This window comes from Tribolium castaneum, chromosome 5 (genome assembly GCF_031307605.1).
Source record: "Tribolium castaneum strain GA2 chromosome 5, icTriCast1.1, whole genome shotgun sequence".
Lineage (NCBI taxonomy): Eukaryota > Metazoa > Arthropoda > Insecta > Coleoptera > Tenebrionidae > Tribolium > Tribolium castaneum.
Window position 1 is genome coordinate 4,223,699 of NC_087398.1, and position 18,528 is coordinate 4,242,226.

The 18,528-nt window shown below is 35.7% G+C and overlaps 5 protein-coding genes across 7 annotated transcripts; 4 read left to right on the forward strand and 1 right to left on the reverse strand.

Annotated features, from left to right (window-relative positions):
- The first annotated feature begins 1,670 nt into the window (after positions 1-1,670).
- On the forward strand, positions 1,671-7,747 carry LOC657851 (pickpocket protein 28). Of its 2 annotated transcripts, XM_064356919.1 has the most exons (13): positions 1,671-2,218; positions 4,335-4,480; positions 4,526-4,675; positions 4,723-4,929; positions 4,979-5,239; positions 5,290-5,497; positions 5,540-5,724; positions 6,781-6,866; positions 6,909-6,968; positions 7,015-7,042; positions 7,088-7,210; positions 7,261-7,352; positions 7,401-7,747. In XM_064356919.1, exons 2-13 carry the CDS (start codon positions 4,365-4,367, stop codon positions 7,577-7,579), a joined length of 1,695 nt encoding a protein of 564 aa, XP_064212989.1. In that variant the 5' UTR covers positions 1,671-2,218; positions 4,335-4,364; the 3' UTR covers positions 7,580-7,747. The 2 variants fall into 2 exon arrangements, with proteins under 2 accessions (XP_064212989.1, XP_015840404.1); XM_015984918.2 differs by lacking the exon at positions 1,671-2,218 and having other exon boundaries at positions 3,691-4,480.
- On the reverse strand, positions 7,678-12,333 carry LOC657770 (E3 ubiquitin-protein ligase Godzilla). The gene is made up of 4 exons (XM_964212.5): positions 12,193-12,333; positions 12,075-12,144; positions 10,653-11,255; positions 7,678-8,408 (listed from the first exon to the last, which is right to left on the reverse strand). Exons 1-4 carry the CDS (start codon positions 12,265-12,267, stop codon positions 7,996-7,998), a joined length of 1,161 nt encoding a protein of 386 aa, XP_969305.1. The 5' UTR covers positions 12,268-12,333; the 3' UTR covers positions 7,678-7,995.
- Positions 12,334-12,684: 351 nt separating this feature from the next.
- On the forward strand, positions 12,685-14,543 carry Uxs (UDP-xylose synthase). The gene is made up of 5 exons (XM_964139.5): positions 12,685-12,825; positions 12,878-13,098; positions 13,149-13,548; positions 13,597-13,917; positions 14,271-14,543. The coding sequence occupies exons 1-5, from the start codon at positions 12,765-12,767 to the stop codon at positions 14,504-14,506; spliced, it is 1,239 nt and encodes a 412-aa protein (XP_969232.1). The 5' UTR covers positions 12,685-12,764; the 3' UTR covers positions 14,507-14,543.
- Positions 14,544-14,572: 29 nt separating this feature from the next.
- On the forward strand, positions 14,573-16,705 carry P58IPK. The gene is made up of 5 exons (XM_964068.5): positions 14,573-14,770; positions 14,818-14,928; positions 14,985-15,184; positions 15,237-16,175; positions 16,365-16,705. Exons 1-5 carry the CDS (start codon positions 14,671-14,673, stop codon positions 16,509-16,511), a joined length of 1,497 nt encoding a protein of 498 aa, XP_969161.2. The 5' UTR covers positions 14,573-14,670; the 3' UTR covers positions 16,512-16,705.
- Positions 16,693-17,678, forward strand: RpL35A (Ribosomal protein L35A). Of its 2 annotated transcripts, none has more exons than XM_963996.5 (3): positions 16,693-16,830; positions 17,017-17,426; positions 17,606-17,678. In XM_963996.5, the coding sequence occupies exons 2-3, from the start codon at positions 17,019-17,021 to the stop codon at positions 17,627-17,629; spliced, it is 432 nt and encodes a 143-aa protein (XP_969089.1). In that variant the 5' UTR covers positions 16,693-16,830; positions 17,017-17,018; the 3' UTR covers positions 17,630-17,678. The 2 variants fall into 2 exon arrangements, with proteins under 2 accessions (XP_969089.1, XP_008195720.1); XM_008197498.3 differs by lacking the exon at positions 16,693-16,830 and adding an exon at positions 16,908-16,930.
- The last annotated feature ends 850 nt before the right edge of the window (positions 17,679-18,528 follow it).

The window sequence follows — 18,528 nt, forward strand, 5'->3', positions numbered from 1 at the left end:
ATGTTTAGAAACTTTTATTGGTCGTTTCTAATACTAGGTTTCTACTTCTTTATAAAAATGTATTACACAAAAACTGAGAATACTAGAAAAATAAGGTTTTAACCATTTTAAGAAGCAAAGTTCAAGTTGTAGGTAATAGTTATTTAGCCTTTTGCAATTTGAGTATCAAATCATTAATCACTAATCAGTAAGAAATACTTTACTGTTAATGTTTTTATTTTTTATAGAATGAAAAAATATACAAGTTTTATTAAGAGAATAATTCATATTTTAACTTTTCGAATGCAACTGCAACCGTTCTTCTTTCAAGCTGACCCTATTTGATTTTTCAATTATTTTTAAATTTAATGAAGAGAATTTTAAAATAAATTTGCTTTTTCAAAAAAAAAAAACTGAGCAAGCTCTACCAAAAAAAAAAGCTGCAAAACGTCAGCAAGTATATAGGTGATACACAGAGTTTGTATCCATAAATTTTGTGCAAAATTATTTACATTAATATTTTAATGGTTTAATACCTAATGGCCTAAAAACGTTAAAATGTTATGACTTACAGTCCATCACATCAGATCAATTATTAATAAGTATTTATAAAAATTCGAGTAAAGACGTGAAATTTTTACAATAGATAGATGCACTCCTTTTACCAAAAAAGCTCAGTATTTTAAATAACAAAAAATAAAATTAAACATCGAATAAAGATTTAGTAAAAATGAATAAAGAAATAGAAATAAGAAAAAACTGGAAAAATATTAGTTATCACAAAAACAAAAAAAAAAACAATGATACAAACAAGCTTAACAAGCTTAACAAGCTTATCTACAAAGTAATAAAAAACAAAAAGAAAAAAACAACAGTAATAAAAAACAAAAACAGATTTAGTAGGAAACTAGTCGACTAAATCAATTTTGGTTTTAATTCCTATCTCTGTAACTAGACCCAAAAAAGTACCTTCGTCAAAAAAACACAGCAACACAAGCACATGTTTTTTCTAAAACAAAAACTTCTTAAATACCTGCAGTAATTTTTAACAGGTATCTTAAAAAAGAAAAGAGAAATTTAAAAATCTAGTGCATTTTTGGTGACTTTACAAAGAACTTTTCTGGTATTTTGATTTAATTTTTGAAACTCTCTTGAATTTTTAGAGAACTTGAGCTAGAACTGGGTTGTATTTCATACAAATAAACTAAATAAAAACAAAGAATAGTTTAAAATTTTACAGAAAATTGATAAAATGATTGAAATTAAAAGCAGATACATATTTACTGACTTGTTTTTATCGGATTCCAAGACTCAAAAATTAATAGAATTAGTTTGAGGTCAAGTGCTACAAATTTCCAAAGTACGACAAAAAAATTCCTCCTGTAATAAAAATTGTCCTTTTTCGTTATTTTCTGAAGCAATAATAATAAGTAAATAATAAATTATACTTACATTTATTTATTTATTTATTTATACCTGATTTACTCGTAAAACTAGAAGCAAAAGCATTTAGGTACCTACTCAATATTCATATGGTCCAATGTTTAGGTATGAATTTTTTGGCTTAATTAGTTCTTGGTGCGGAAACGACTGCCGGCTTAGATTTGGCGATAAAAACGCTTATTAAATTCCTGTTGGAGCGTTGGTCCTCTGACAAAGTCGAGGCGGGAGCCGGCGTCCCGTGGGGCGTCGTGTTGAGCCTCCACCCCGCGGCGTATTGTCTTGTGTCACACGTGCTGGGCCCCCTTCTGCTTTCTGGAGTGTACTCCAGCGCCCGTGCGCTACCGGTTCCGCGATCGCTCTTCACCTGAGGGCCTTTATTGCCCAAATAATCGGGTCACGGAAAAATACCCGGACTGATTAAAATATTGATTGTTTTTTCCGGCGCGTGAATAATTGACATGTCGTCCATAATGGGAAAAAACAAACGACGAGGGATAATTAAGCGAATTAGTGGATCTAATGATTTACTCAGGATTTATTATTCAATTAGATCGACGCTGATGGAGGGACAATCAAATCACAAAGGGCGAGCTGGATAGACAACCAGCATTTATCCACGTTGAAAAATTATATGTTATTTACTAAAGAGTTGTAAGTGCCGGGTATAAACATGCAAATTAAACGGAACAACATGCAACTGAAGGACTGGATAAGCGGTGGAATATTTTTAATGCGGGTTTGGACGTGGCTTGTAAAGCCTGGAAATCATTATTATTATTAAACTAACATACTGGGGGTAAGTCCAGCACATTTGCAAAATTCTGTGATTTAGTTTTGATTTGCTGGCTTTTTGCGTGAGAAATGGGAATTAGAGTTAGACTCTGAATAGACACATTTCACCTTTCATTACTTTTATGAAAAAGTGGACGATTGTGATCGCTGAACATGCAAGGAAGTATTTAGGCTTTTTATTTTTCTCGGTAGAATTATTTATGAATATATTAAAGTTTACTGCTTGTTGATTAAATGACTGCACGTTTATAGTTTTTATGTGTTTGTGTGAAAGTTTGATCAAAATTTTGATCAAAATATTCGGTCAGTGTTTTACAATTAAATACAATTTGTTAAATACAGGTACAGGCTGTTCTGCCTAAACCCCACAATAGCAGTACTGAGAGTTCTAATAGTAATATTTATGTTCAAAATGCCCTTATTTCCGTTATACCGAAAGTTGGTATGTATCAACTTCCTTATTTTAAATGAAAAAAATCCATTTTTTGCTGCGTTTTTAAATTACACAAGTTATTTTAAGAAAGCTTTTATTATTTACATTATTATTTGCTAATAAAAATTCAGAAATCTTTTTTTAGTTCTGTCTGTACGTATTATTATAAGACAATCTTATAATAATTATGATACTTACCATTACCATTATCAAAATTAATCAAAAAAAAATAAGCAAACAAAAAAGTTTGATGAGATATACAGTGTGTATTTTTTTTTTATGCCTGAAGTTTTTTTCAGTTTTTTTCTACAAATGCTTATTTATAATAAAAATCAATTAATTAATAAATTAATAAGGTATAAGTAGCTGCAAAAACATTGTCATAGGTAGTACCTTATGTTATCTGAGGACAAGCAAATTTCGCAAAAAAATGTCGTTAGTCCCTAACAATAATAATAAAGTTATTTAACAAGCGGAGCAAAATCTTTTTAGAGCTTTGAACGCCAAAATGAGTTGATACACAGTGGCGTATAAAAATTACCAAAGGGTAACCTTGTAATTTTTAAAGATTCTTTTGGGCATTGGGCAGAGAAAGCTTAGATCTCTCTTTGGGTAGTTTAGAATTTCCAAAATAAGTTTTCAGACCCCAGTTAAGTTAAGGGTAAGTTTGCAAAAATTTAAAAACTCAGAACTCAAATTTTTCAAATAAAATGCCCCAGTTTTTTGTCACTAAAATGATAGAGAAAAGACTTCAATCCTGCACATATTTCTAATAGCATTATTTAAGTTTAAAAGTTTTCAAGTTATACAAACTTTTTATTTTTTTTTTAATTTTATCTTTTTTTTTCTAACGACAATACAAAAAAGGACTCCCCAACTATGTAACATGTTAAAGAGAAAAACCCTGTGATGTCATCTGAGCCATCTAATTGAATCAACCGTATTATTTAAATTTTTTAAAAAAATTTAAGTACCGAGAGACAATAAAAAAAACGCACCCCTTCAAATATTTATTATATTACAAAAAAAAAACTATTAAAGCTTGCTCTATTATAAAAATAAAGCTAATTTGTACCATTCAACAGAGTCAACAGCAACTTTTTTACATTATGCTTCATGTAAATTTTTCAAAAATTGTTAAATATTTCTCAAAGGGCATCAGTGCGGTATTTGATTTTAAGAATTGCGTATGAGAGCAATTTAGGGCGAATTGTATAAATTAAATGTGGTGTTCCCAAACTAGTGATATAGGCAACCAATTATACAACAGCCAAGCCTTGACCGTTTTGCCGATTAAAAATAGAAATAGTTCTTGATTAGGTACTGACAAAAACCTTTAAACTAAGTCACCAACACAATAAAGCCTTTATCTAGCCCACATAGGCCCATTAAAAACCAATTACGTCCCCATTCCTGGTAAAAATAAAGATTAATTGATGCAAAAACACGCGGCCTCATCTATTTACATTAAATTAAGCCCGTCCCGGCCGAAGAAAAATCAACCTAATAAGCACTCAATGTTAAAGCGATGGACGAGCCGATTAAAAGCACGCAACCACAATTAAAAGCCTCATATATCACCGTAATCTTGTCTGAAAATGTCACTCCACGTTATCATTTCATGCCGACCATGCCCATCATTGAAGATGTCACATATGGAAAGGTTCAAAGGAATTTTATCGTCCAGGTTTACCGGAAGAAAAAAAGCGGGCGCAGGATGTACTCAGAGGGGAATATAATCAGGCCAAGGAAAATCCAAGGCTGGACGCAACCGAACTTCTCATCGCCCGTTTTCCGGATCGAAGATGAGTTCGCGTTAGCGTTGCCGTTACGGTAAGTGAGTTAGCGCAAATTTCCAACTCCGGACGGGAATTTAAGGAGCGGCTCAAACCCGACAAGACGCAATCACACGGAAGTTGTGAAAAAGTTTCTCAAAGTTGTTTTACGCAACGTTGAGAATTATTGCGATAAAAGTACGCTGCATGGGTTGAAATATATTGGAGATACTTCACTTTCATTGGTTGAAAGGTACCCACGAGCTCACATTTTATTTAAATTTAACTGTAGTTTTTTAGAATTTTTTGGTTGCTCGCTTTTGTCTCAGCGTTCGTTTTTGCCTGCTATTACATCAGTAATATTTTCGATAAATGGAACAGTAACCCGGTCTTAGTGGCCTTTAACCCCACTGATGCCACTTTTAATCAAATTCCGTTCCCGTCAATTACCATTTGTAGCATGAATCAAATAAAGCGGGTCGAAGCCGAACGGATTTTAAGCGAACAGTAGCAGAAAAAAAAATGTATGTAACACTTGAGTAAAGCTACGTTTTAGAAACCCGGTCGAGCGCCAGTTATTGAACGACTATTGCAATTTTAATAATAACAGTCTGGAAACAGCAGTTCAGTCCCCGAATTGGGAAACAGTCCAGAATTTTTTAATCAGAGTTGGACAAACATGTTCCGACTCAATCAAGTCATGTATTTGGCAAAACGACAATATCAGTTGTGAGGAATATTTCAACAATGACTTAACAGACGAAGGACTTTGCTGCTCCTTTAACCGCCTCCCTGCTGAAAATATTTTCAAAAACCCGTAAGTCATTTTTTGGAAATTAAATTTTGGGTAACTAGTGATAAATCCAGTGATGATTACACTTACCTTAACCACACGTTCCCGAAACGAATTTACGACTGGAGCCCTGAAAAGGGCTTCAAAGATGACAATGACGGGGACATGGGGACCATCCCCATCAGGCCCAGCGGGTCAGGGACCCATCTGGGTCTGTCCATCGTGGTGGATGCCCAAACTGATAATTATTTCTGTTCCTCGACCAACAGTATCGGATTTAAGGTAAAAAATCTAGGTTTGTATTTTTTCTGTGAAAAATTGTAGATTGTGTTGTCTAATCCGATCGAGACGCCCAAAATCCAGGATTATGGTTTTTTGGTGAGTCCTGGAGTTGAGGCGCGGTATGTTATCCAGCCGGAAATCCGGGAAGCAACAAGGTCGTTAAGGTCCGTCGATGTGGGGAAAAGACAGTGTTTTTTTCAGGATGAACGTCCGTTGAGATATTTCAGGTATTGTGCAGTCAAATAGGCTTTCAAATCAAAATTTTGGAAGATGTACAAAAAGTTGTTATAATTTTCTAAAAATTGTCTAAGAAAAATTTAAAGAACCAAGAATAAAACAAATAACCTAAAAAAAATCTTGTAAAAGATTTAGAAAACACTTTACATGAAAACCTTAAAAAAGAGTCAGGAAAATATCCCAAAAAATAATTGGAAGAAGGTTTGCAAAGAAGTATATAGTGAAGGGTCTAAAAAAAATTTTTTAAAAACTAATAAAAGAAAAGTCTAAATACATTCCAGAAAAGATTCTGAACTAATAAAGAAAATCATTTAAAAAAAATTTAAAGAAGGGTATAAAAAATAATTGTAGAAAAAAATTAAAAAAGTGAAGATGAATCCAAAAAAAAACATTATAAAAAAACCTAAAAAATTCTAGAAAGGAAACAAGATAAGAATTAGAAATTATTTAAGGAAAGATTTAAAAAAGGAAAAGAATGATTTAAACAAAAATCTAAAAGAAAATTTTAGATAAAAGTGTAGAAAAAAATCTGTAGGACAATCCTAAAGAGCATTTTGAAGAAGATTCAAAAGAATTAACTTAATGATAAGAAAGACTTAAAAAAGAATCAGAAGAATATGTAAAAATTTTGGAAAAGAATAGACAGAAGAATACGAGTATATAAAAAAATTAAAGTTTAATCTATAAAAAAGTAATCAATTAAAAAAAATCTGGAGAAAAATCTAAAGGTTAGAAAAAAATCTGAAGAAAGATTTAAAAAAAAATCACAAACAGTGTAGAGAATAAATTAATGTCGAATCTACAGAAAAGTTTATAAAACAATTAAGAAAATCCAGAGAAAAATCTACGGAAAGGGTTTACAGAATATTTTTAACAATACGTAATCCAAATAAGAGTTTTAGAGAAGTGTCTGAAAAATATAAAGAATTATTTAGTGTAGGGTCTGGAAGAGTTAATTAAAAAAAAATCCAAAAATATTTTCAAACATCTCCCAAAATTATGATTTGAGAAGTGGATTTTTCCAACCTATTTCAATTTTTTTATAGGAGTTACACAAAACGTAACTGTCGCCTCGAATGCCAATCAAACCACACATTGAGGAAGTGTGGTTGCATCCCTTATTACTTACCAAGTGAGTTTCACAATTCGAATTTTTTTCTACTTGTGTTTTTAGAAAATAAAAAAGTTCTAGATTGTGGCAAACGGGACGAAAAGTGCGCAAGTCAGGCCAAAGGTAACTCTTAAAATACTAAAATACGTCGTTTGATTGCCTTTTGTAGAGGACATGGAACTCATCTACGGGAACGGGTATAAGAAACAAAGGCTAAGTCACATTTTTTTATTTATTTCCAGATCGAGTTGTAACTGTTTGGCAAGTTGTTACGAAATGAATTTCGAGACAAGCGCAACTTACAGTAAATTGTATCAAATGTCCAAAAATCAGCGTTTGGAGAACGTCACTAACGAATACTTCGTGTAATCGCAAACCAACATTTTCCACAATTTTCAGTGTAATTATTTTTCAGGAAAAACATGGCCGTGCTCCATTTCTTTTTCAAAGAGAACCGGTATCGGCGTCAGATTAAAAGCGAAATTTACGGCTTCACTGAAGTTTTATGTAATAATTTCCAAACACGTAACAATTTTTTCTGAAAGGGTTTTTCAGCGAACGTTGGCGGCCTCTTAGGCCTCTGCCTCGGTTTCAGCATTTTAAGCCTAATCGAGATTTGCTATTATCTGAGTCTGAAAATATTGTGCGGGTTCGTACAAACCCGGAAAAAGGGCCACAAGAGTAGGGGAAAAAACGAAAATCTCAACAACAGTGTTATCCCATTCATGAGCTAGCAAGGCCAAGCTAGTTGCAAAATATACAGGTGAGATTAAGAATTCCAGGGTGCACCCTGTACATCAGGGACGAGTTATTGTCAAGATTGAGAGACTCGTTACACTTACTTAGATTATTATTTGGCATAAGAATAAAACAATAAATATACAAATAAAATTTAAAACTTACGAGTGTTAGTAATTCAAATCACAACCGTAACAAAAAGTAATTTCGACCATCAAAAATATATTTCGTATAAGCTTACACAAGGCCGTGCCTCGCCTCAAATCAAAAAACAATAACCTAAAAATAAAAATACAAGTCAGAGAATAAATTTAATTCAACTGATAATAGCACCAGCTCTTAACCTTCTCGTCCGAGACTAGAAGTTAAAGCAACTAAACCTAAACAAATCGACAAGAGCCAAAGAAACAACTCATACGTGTACATCACCACTACTGTGACTGCCCTCGAGCTGTGTGTGAACGTGAACTTCATCTAAATTATCACAAACTCGTCCGCTTTCCTCAGATTCTGTCGTCGAAGAGTTACAACTTTGATAATCACCGTTGATGCTGTGATGATCAGAGGCTGTGACGAAATTAACAGCGCCTGATTGCTGAGAAATTGAGCGAACGGCCCGACGGAACGGATTCTCGCTCTGTTGCTGGAAGGTGCCCCCTTCGGTGCCCCGGTTATTCGAGTTGATAAGGGGGGTCGTGTCGTCGGCGTCCGAGTCGCTGTCAGAGTCGTGCTGGGGCTCGTCGTGGGCGAACACCTTGCGCTTGCAAATGGGGCACACGCGCCGGTTCTTCGTCAGCCACGGGTCGATGCATTTCGTGTGGTAAACTGACAAAAAACCACAAATACGCACGGTCAAGTCACTAATCTTAGGGTTTAAAAGAAAAAGTGTGTTTCAAAACCGACAGATGGCGCGGATCGTATTTTTCTGTTAACTTCTTAAATGGAAAAAAGCCTTATACATGGAATTTTAATAAAATTTGCGCCAACGTAGCACTTTTTTTGACTTATTTAAACAAAAAATCGTCATTAAAAATGATTTAAAAAATAACAGGAAAAAATAATAAAAAAATTGGGGTTGTAATTTGTACAGAGAATGATATTTGAAGTTCATCCTTTAAAAAAAAAGATGTCAGAGTGTTGTCATGTTGGTAAAAAAAAAACGGCACAATGTTCAGTTGCGTTTTTCCGTATCATAATATTCTCAATCATCTTTAGCTACCTCTTAATTTTTTGTTTTCGTATAAAATATGCATAAGCCTGTTGATAATTTCTCGCATTATTTTAAAAATTACTGACAAGCTCAAACGATTTTTTTTGGGTTTAAAAGTAATTTTTTTACGAAAGTAAATGTGTCAGGAAATTTTAACAAAGACAGACTTTATTAAAATAACAGCTTTTCCAAAAAGGACTTAAAACTTAGATTAAATTTTATAGATCAATAAAAATTAGGGATTCAAAAGACTGATTAACTAGGGTATCTAGGAGTCAATAATGGCTATGATAATGGTTTTATCTGTTTTTTATACATTTTTAAAGCTATATTTTTCTTTATACCTTCAGATTATACAGAGGTGTGGTTAATTTTTTTTCATTTTTTTCTGTGATGTAACACTTGCATAGCTTCTAATTTTGTTAGCTTTGGAAATTTTGTCTTTATCTAACGTTAGCTTTTCGCGCCTGCACTGTTACCAAAAAATAAGCAAAAGTTAACAGAAATGGTTAAAATAACACTTTTAACTAAAAAAAAACACATTTTCATAAAAAAATAATAGTTGTATTCATACTTATTAGTGACCCTGTTAAAAGTATTTTTTGCTAAACTGCTTTAATATTATCTGTATGCATGTGAATTTTTTCAGAGAACAATTCCACCGCTATAATATATTTCTTAATTCCTTATAATAAATATTAATAATCTAATAATGAATTAAAAATAATACTTATTAATAAAACTGATAATATGAGAATAAGTAACCGATATTAATCTTGATGTCATTTGCTCAATTGAGTTAGCTAACTGATGTTGATTTTTTTATATTTATTTTTTTCTTTTTTTTTCAAGGAATTCATTCTTATTTATTTTAGTTTTTAGTTCTTACGTAATATTTTATTTTTACGTAATTTATTTTTATTTGTCATAAATTTTTCATTATTATTTTAATTTTATTACTAACATATTTTCTATTAATTTTCCATCTTCAAGCTTCAAGTTAGACTTTCCTTCTCATTTTTTTATTATTGTTAATTTTATTTAATAAAAGCCCTTTATTATTATTATTATTTTCAAACAAGTGATGCTTAAATAATATTTTGTACAACAAATACGTGACATTCGTAAAAAATTATAATTATTTTAAATTAGTTTTAATGAATTAATTATTATTTTACGTTTTGTTTGCAAAAAACAACATTTAAACACCGTTTGTTTTATCGACTAGATTTCTAACCAGTGAATTTGAAATTACGTCAGTCAGTGTTTTTATGATTGCGAACAAATTTTTTCATTCAAAATTCTCGAAAAAAAATGGATCAATCAAAAAATTTTTTTAGAGTGCAGCGAATTAGTATTAATTAATTAATACTCGTACATACTTCTAATTATAGTATTATAAAAAATTGTAGAAAAAATTCGGAAAGAAATTTACAAATGAGTAGTACACAACAAAAGTTATTTTTTAATAATAAAGTGCAGAATTCTGTGATTTTTCAGTTTTGCTTGAGCTTTTTCTTGGAAGAGGGAGTATGTATTTAGACAAATTTTAATTTTTTTTTGTTAGAAAAATTATTCCGCTGGCGCAAATTCTAAACGTCTAATCAATTCTATTTTTCGAATTAAACAGATTACAAAAACCGTTAAAAACAGAATAATAATTTTGGTAATACTTGTCTTTGTCGCACATTTCGTTACTGTTGAGAGTATGAAAAATTTTAAACGCCAAAAAACAATATCAGCCAATGATTACGATAAAAGTAACACTTTGACAGTAATTTATTTGGCTACTGTTAAGTCAAGTCAATGTAAAAGACGACAAACAACAGACACTTTAATACAAAGTCAGAAAAAATTACCGTGATTGCATGGAAGAACTCTGAGCTTCTCGCCCTCGATGTAGTCATCAAGACAAATGGCGCACGTCTCGTACGGATCCCCCTTTTGGTATTTACAAATCGGAATTTTATTAAGCGTGGACGTGGGCAAGCGATGTCTCCTCTGCCTCCTCCTGTCTTTAATACACTTCACCACCAGAAAGATAATCATTACGATAAAACAAATCCCCACGACAATCGCAAACGGGATCAGGAGATGCGTCTGAATATTAAACGGTGATTCCCCGGTGATCACGATGAAATATTGCGGATTGGCGTAGATCGATTTCAGCGTCGAGCCGGAAGATTCGCTCACAAATACTGAAGGAATGTTAATTCCGGTGTCGTTTTTCGCCGACATTGGAACCAGCTGGTTCGAGTGGACATTGTGGACCACGACGGCGTCGTAACCAGCCCCCTGACCCATGCGGACCTTTTGCTCGAAAGAACAATTCAAAACGTCGTTATAGCGCGGCATCAGCACGATCCATCGCCCCGTCTCGTTCTCCACGTCTTTGGGGGGCGGCTTCAGGGCGCTGGTGCAGCCGTCAGGAGGGTCGGCGTTCACCAAGACGCCGCGAACCACTGAACACAAACGAACAAAAGACTGGCGTGAAAAAGTCGAAATTGGTACTCGGGCAGCTATCAAGTGACCCCAAAGCTGCGATTACGTTATTTACTCGCTATCGGAGATGAACCGAATTCGGCCAAACTGAGTTTTTCGAACGAAACAAACCGAACTAAGCGAAAATTACTTTTCGCCTTAGTCATAAAATAACAACCCTAAAAAAATTTTCTGCCCTTGGGCATTTTGAACCTGGGCTGTTTTCAGGACTCAGGTTGTCCAACACTGCTCTATCTTTGTGAAGTAGTTACCGTTGTAACTTTTAAAATTAATGTAGATAATTATTATAAGTATTTTTTATTGAATACTGCTATGAATAATTGGGAGCGAATTTTCTGTGTGTCTGAAATTTTCTATCGTTATTTTAGACGGCAATTTTTTCAAATTTCGTGCAACGATTATGTTGCGTTGTTAGATAATAAACGTATGTAATAAACAAACCAAGTAATTTTGTATTATTTTGATACATTTATCTATTATTGAGCAAAAAATTAAATATAGACATGATGACACCGTGGATTTACACTCCCACAAGGCAAAAAATAATCAAAGCTGTGACTAATAGAATTTTTCAACCGCTGCAAAGCATTCATTACGTATTGTCCAAATGGTAATAAATAAAGTAATGGGCCATAGAAATGCATAACGTGTTGCATAACCGCTTGTTTTTTCCAAAAATTGAACGGTTGTGTAAACACGCATTAAAGTTTACAGCGTTTAATTTACGCTTGTGATAAGATACGCAATCTTATGACCTAGTGCTGATTGATAGTGTTTACCTCCATCTGACAATTTCTTCCCAAAACTGGCAGGGACATCCTCGAATTCGTCAAAGTAGAACTGCGAGTCCTTAAAAGCGAAATGATGAGTTACTATTGGCTTTTTTGGAAGACTTACGAATCGTATAGCGTAGATTTCGGCCGAGGTGTACTGGAGCACGCACAGCAGGCAGATTAACTCCGGTTTCTTCATGTTATTTGTATAAAAATCCAACTATCACATAATTTATCACTAAGTAAAGTTTGATTTGGTCAAAACAGCCACCCCTAAACGGGCTCTTGGCTCGATTTTATCATAATAATGAGGGAATTTACGGAGATAATGAGCAATCCGATATTGTTATTGTAGGATGCTTAATTAATATGTCAAACAGTCAACCTTCAAATTACGTCTTTGTAAATAAAATAATTAACGCACTTTACTCGAGCGACATGCGGGGGCTTTGGGGTGGGCGCCGGGGGGCATCGGCCTCGGGGCGATTCGATCACTGTTAACCGGATTAGCGCCCGTAATCGGGAAAAAACTTCAAAAAATAAACAGCAGCACTTTTGAGAAACGATTTTTTGACATTTCTGGTGGCACAGCTGACACACAGGCGTGCCAATCACACGATGTGTCGTCAGTGATTGTCAATTTTAAACCCAATTAGGCGTTTTTAATGGATAAAAAATGCGATATCGTTGCGTAACATGATTCAGGTTACTTGGAAAATCAAACACTTGCTTGTACTACTAGCGTCCTTATCGATTTGTAAGGGAAATAAATTGTCGCTTGTTTTATAGGTTATGTTGGGTTGTTGCAGTGTTGTTGGTTTTTATTAAATACAGCCGGCAAAGGTCGGCCGAAAATGTGCACAATTTGCACCTGTATCAGGACGAGCTTGAGTACAACAAGCACCTTCTGCAAGAAGCGTCCGAGCGAATTCAAGACTTGGAAAATAAAATCCTAGCTCTTGAGGCAAGGGTGCCCAAGACGTACCCCGAAGTTAAGTTCCTAAACTACCTCTCGCGAAAACGTATTTTGGTACAAAGTGCCCCCCGGGACTGTCAATGAAGAGTAAAAACGTTTTGTAGATAACTGGCGGTGCCGGTTTCGTGGGGTCACACCTAGTTGATAGATTAATGCTGCAAGGTCATGAAGTCATCGTCGCTGATAATTTTTTCACGGGGCGGAAGCGCAACGTCGAGCACTGGATAGGTCACGAGAATTTCGAATTAATTCACCACGACATAGTCAATCCTTTATTTATTGAAGTCGACGAGATCTACCATCTCGCAAGCCCCGCTAGTCCCCCCCATTACATGTACAACCCGGTCAAAACCATCAAAACTAACACTTTAGGTACAATTAACATGCTAGGCCTTGCCAGAAGACTGAACGCCAAAATTCTAATCGCCAGCACTTCGGAAGTGTACGGAGACCCCGACATCCACCCCCAGCCCGAGACGTACTGGGGACATGTCAATCCCATAGGTTGGCGACGGTGTCGTTTTTCCCCTTTGTTACTTTTGCAGTTTGTAGGCCCTCGCGCGTGTTACGACGAAGGCAAACGAGTCTCAGAGACTTTAACTTATGCTTATGCCAAGCAGGAAAACATGCAGGTGCGGGTGGCCCGCATTTTCAACACTTACGGCCCCCGTATGCACATGAATGACGGCAGAGTCGTCTCTAATTTTATCCTCCAGGCGCTGCAAAACGACGTAATCACGATTTACGGCTCAGGGCAGCAAACACGCTCGTTCCAGTACATTTCCGACCTGGTCGATGGGCTGGTAGCGCTGATGAACAGCAACTATACGCTCCCGGTGAACTTGGGGAATCCCGTGGAGCATTCAATTAACGGTATTTTTTACCTAACATTTTACTTGTATCTTTAACCGTATTCGCAGCGTTTTAAAAAATACGAGACGAAGCGCAAATTTTGAATTAATAATTTGTTTGCTCATGTTTTTGTATGAAAATTTTATTCGGCAGTTTTTGTCAGTCTGTTAAAGGAGCAAAGCTCAACATTTCTGCTTTTTTTCCACGTAATCAGTGAATTGGTTGGAATTAAAACCATTTGACGCCGAGACAGTATAACGCCTGAAGCGCTCTCTACCGTATTATTTTTTGGGTTCAGAAAATCCTGCTATTTTGTATCTCGCTTCCCCTCCTAAGTTGTAGTCCTCCGTAGTGTCAGGGATGATTATTTCCAGAATTTGCCTCAATAATTAAAGACCTGGTGGGCGGCCGCAGCAAAATCAATCATTTGGCGGAAGTGGAGGACGATCCGCAGCGCCGCAGGCCGGACATCACCCGCGCGAAAAAATACCTAAACTGGGAGCCGAAGGTGGACCTCAACACCGGCCTCCAAAAGACTGTCGACTACTTCCGCCAGGAGCTGCACCGGTTTAAGCACTCACAGAGAAACAAGTTTTTACCGAAATTGTGATAATTGTGGTTTTGTTGTAAATAAATTTTAAAATTTTCGTGTTTTTCTCAATTGGTAAGCCTGCGATGTGCTGGACCAATCAGCGCAAACCACGAAACGTAAATTTGTTGTGTTCGTGTATGTCACAAAATGGAATAAAATCGTTCGTTAAGTGGGTGTAAATAATGTTAAAGACAGTACAAATGGTACAATTAATGGAAACGACACATAAAAACCTCTGGTTGAAGTTAACACCGTATTTAGCGCTATTTATCTTTATTGACCGTAAGTGGACATAACCTCAAAATGTTGCGATTAATTCGGTTTTCCAGTTTCGGAATGTATCAATCAGGCCGAAGTTGACCGGCATTTAGAGTTAGGGAAACAATACTTAGCTAGGGGCCAATTAGGGGACGCCTTGAGCCATTATCATTCGGCTGTTGGTAAATATTTACCCCGACTTCAATAACACCGTTCACAATCAATCTATTTTTTCCAGAGGGCGACCCTCACAATTATTTAACTTATTTCAAACGCGGCACGGTTTATCTCGCTTTAGGCAAGGCCAAGAATGCAATCAGCGACTTTGACTTGGTCCTGGAGATGAAACCAGACTTCACCGCTGCTAGGATTAGTCGAGGAAATATTCACTTAAAACAGGCCAATTATGACCTGGCCCAGTTAGATTTTTATAATGTGGTAAGTAACGACTCACATAATACAGTACTTAAGTACTACAACAAAAACTCAGTTAAAAACAGACCCTTACAACCAAGAGGCCAATGATTTGATTGCACGGATAGACCCAGCCAAGGAGCGAGTGCGTTTGGCTGAATATTATTACGCCCATGATGATTACGTAAACGCAATTCACTTAGTCACGGAGGCCCTAGAGACAAGCCCCTGGGCCCCCCAGTTGTACGAGCTGCGGTCCCAGATGCATATGCACAACGGTGACGAAATGGCAGCTGTCAGTGATATCAGATCGGCCACAAAGCTACAAAGCGATAACACCGAAGGTTACTTCAAGTTATCGCAATTATTATACAAACTGGGGCATGCTTCCGAGTCCCTTAAATTCATAAGGGAATGTCTCAAACTTGATCCCGAACACAAAGATTGCTTCCCATTTTATAAAAAAATCAAAAAAGTTGAGAAATTCCTAACTGAGGCTGAGGCAGCTCTTGAGAACAAGAATTATCAGGAGTGCATTGATGCTGCTCTCAAGGCTGAAAAAAACGAAAAGGAGGTTCAGAATGTTGTGTACAATGCCAAGCGGTTGTTGTGCGCTTGTTATTCGAATGATGAGCAGTCGGAGGAGGCGGTGACGGCCTGTACTCAAGCGCTTGAAATAAACGACGACCCAAATGTTTACTGTGATAGGGCAGAGGCGTATTTACAGTCAGAACTGTACGATGACGCTATTAGGGACTACAAGGCGGCGTTGGAAATGAATTCGCAGTTTGAAAGGGCGAGGGAAGGGCTCAGCAAGGCCGAAAATCGCCAAAAACAGTCAGAACGTCGCGACTATTATAAAATCCTAGGTGTTAAAAGGACAGCTTCCAAGCGGGAGATCACGAAAGCGTACCGAAAAATGGCACAAAAGTGGCACCCCGACAATTACCAGAACGACGAGAAGATGAAGAAAATTGCCGAGAAGAAGTTTATTGACATTGCTGCCGCTAAAGAGGTTTGTTTGATAAAAAATATTATAATCTGTTCATGACTGTTTTAAACACGCTGCAGATGTTTTAGATATTTTTTTAAATTAAATTAGTTTAAAACGGTTTTTGGGTTCAGAAAAGTCTGCGATTTTGTATCTCGTTTTGCCTCCTGAGTTATAGTCCTCCGTAGTTTTGTGCTAACACTCGTTTTTTAGGTTTTGACGGACGATGAGAAGCGAAGACAGTTTGATAACGGGGAAGACCCGCTTGACCCTGAGTCAGGTCGGGGAGGAATGCCCAACTTCCATCAGTTCCACACTTTCCACGGAAGTCCGTTCCAGTTCAAATTTCATTTCAATTAAATATTTTGTGTTGTGTGGCCAACTCAGGATAAGTGTGTGATAAAAATCCATCACGGAATTTGCCAGAACAAGCTTATCTAGTTATTTTGTGTAAAAAGGGACTGATATCATGTACATAAATTAAATGAGTAGTTTTTACCATTTGTCCTTACATTGTACATATTTATATGATAATAAAATATTTATATTACGAACTTGTCTTGTTATTTGAAAGTCGGGCCCCCAAACTTAGTGACTTTACCGTTACCGCGTTGGCAATAACATCGATCTCATTGGCCGACGTTACGACTGTCATTCTTTTTGACAGATTTTGCTTTCGGTAAGTTTGGGTTTGCAACTTTCCTTAAATTAATTAAATCTTGTAAAAATCGGCAAAAATAACCCAAAAGTTGGCCCTAAAACGGTTTAATGTGCCCCAAGTGCGTGTTTTCCCGGGCGGATTGTGTCACTTCGCCCCGATAAAGTCGGATTAACCTAACTTGTTTACATGTGTGTCATTTTGTAGCGATGGCAGACGCAGCAGCGAAGAAACCCAAGGCGGCCAAAAAGGCGAAAGAAGGCGCGGAGAATGTCGCCCCAAAAAAGCGGCCTCATAAGAGACATGGGAGGTTATACGCGAAAGCGATTTTCACGGGTTACAAGCGCGGCCTTCGCAACCAGCACGAAAACACGGCCCTTTTGAAAATCGAAGGCACGAATGCCAAGCCCGATAGCTGGTTCTATGTTGGAAAGAAGTGTGTTTACGTGTACAAAGCCAAGAACAAGACTTGTGTGCCTGGAAAACCCAAGTCGGTGAAGAGCAAGGTTAGGGCCATCTGGGGCAAAGTGACGAGACCGCATGGCACCAGTGGGGCCGTCAGGGCCAAGTTTAAGAGGAATTTGCCGGCGAAGGCTATGGGACATCGCATTCGCATTGTAAGTACTTATTTTTGAGTTGTAATTGGTTTGGGGTTATGTTAGCTATGATGTTTAAGACATTTGAAACCTGAATTCAGAATGAAAGACAAATTTAACTGAGCAAGTATTACGCAAATAAGTGATTTGCTGCTTTTTTCTGTCATGACACGTGGTGATTTTGTTTTATTTTGTTGCAGATGTTGTATCCCTCCAGGATCTAATCTTTTACATTGTAACATAAGTTATAAAAAATAAATCAATTTCTATTGATTTCCTACGTGTTTTCGTTAATGAATATTCATGCCCTGTTTTGATCTCATACTAACAATGACTGCAAAATACCAGTCTTACATTCACTTCGTTTGTGCCATTTCGTGTCTTCAAATGGTTTATTGAATAAAAACTACCTTGATTCCAGTTAATATTATGACTACAGAACAAGAACACACCTCAGTAGTTAATTAGTTCTTTTTACTCTATGTTTCCTTTACGAGTAAAATGCAACCACCAATACATATCACATTTTTAGTTTAATTATTAACTAATTTGCTCACAAGAATCACGTGGAGGTTTAAAGTATTCTTGTCAGGAAGTAAAGATAAAGTAAACAGTAATTATTAAAAAATGAAGGAAATAAAGAAATTATTGGTTTGTGAAATAACATACAGCAAAAAATCAAATTTTCTCACTTGACGATAAATAAGAAAAAATAAAATAAAATACACTTACCTTTATGGCATTTTCTACAGTTTCTAACAAGACATAAATAAATAAAATAAAGAAGAAATAAATTAAAATGAAAAGTCCCATCCCATCATTTTCCTAAACGGACTTACTGAAATAAAAAACCTTGAATTGGAGCATTGTGCCATTAAATTTGTTGAAAATATTACAGATTGAATGTAATTTTTTTAAAAGACAGTACATACTGCCTTTAATCCGCATTGTTTCTTCTTTTTTCCTTTTGGAAATCCATTCCTTTAGCACACACTAGCCAATGAATTTGAAACTTTTGAACCGCAAAATTCTCATTTCATTTATTAAGGCGTCTTTTTGTAACAACAGTATGTAACAAATGAAAAAACTTAAACGACAACAATAATTGTGTAAGAATATATGG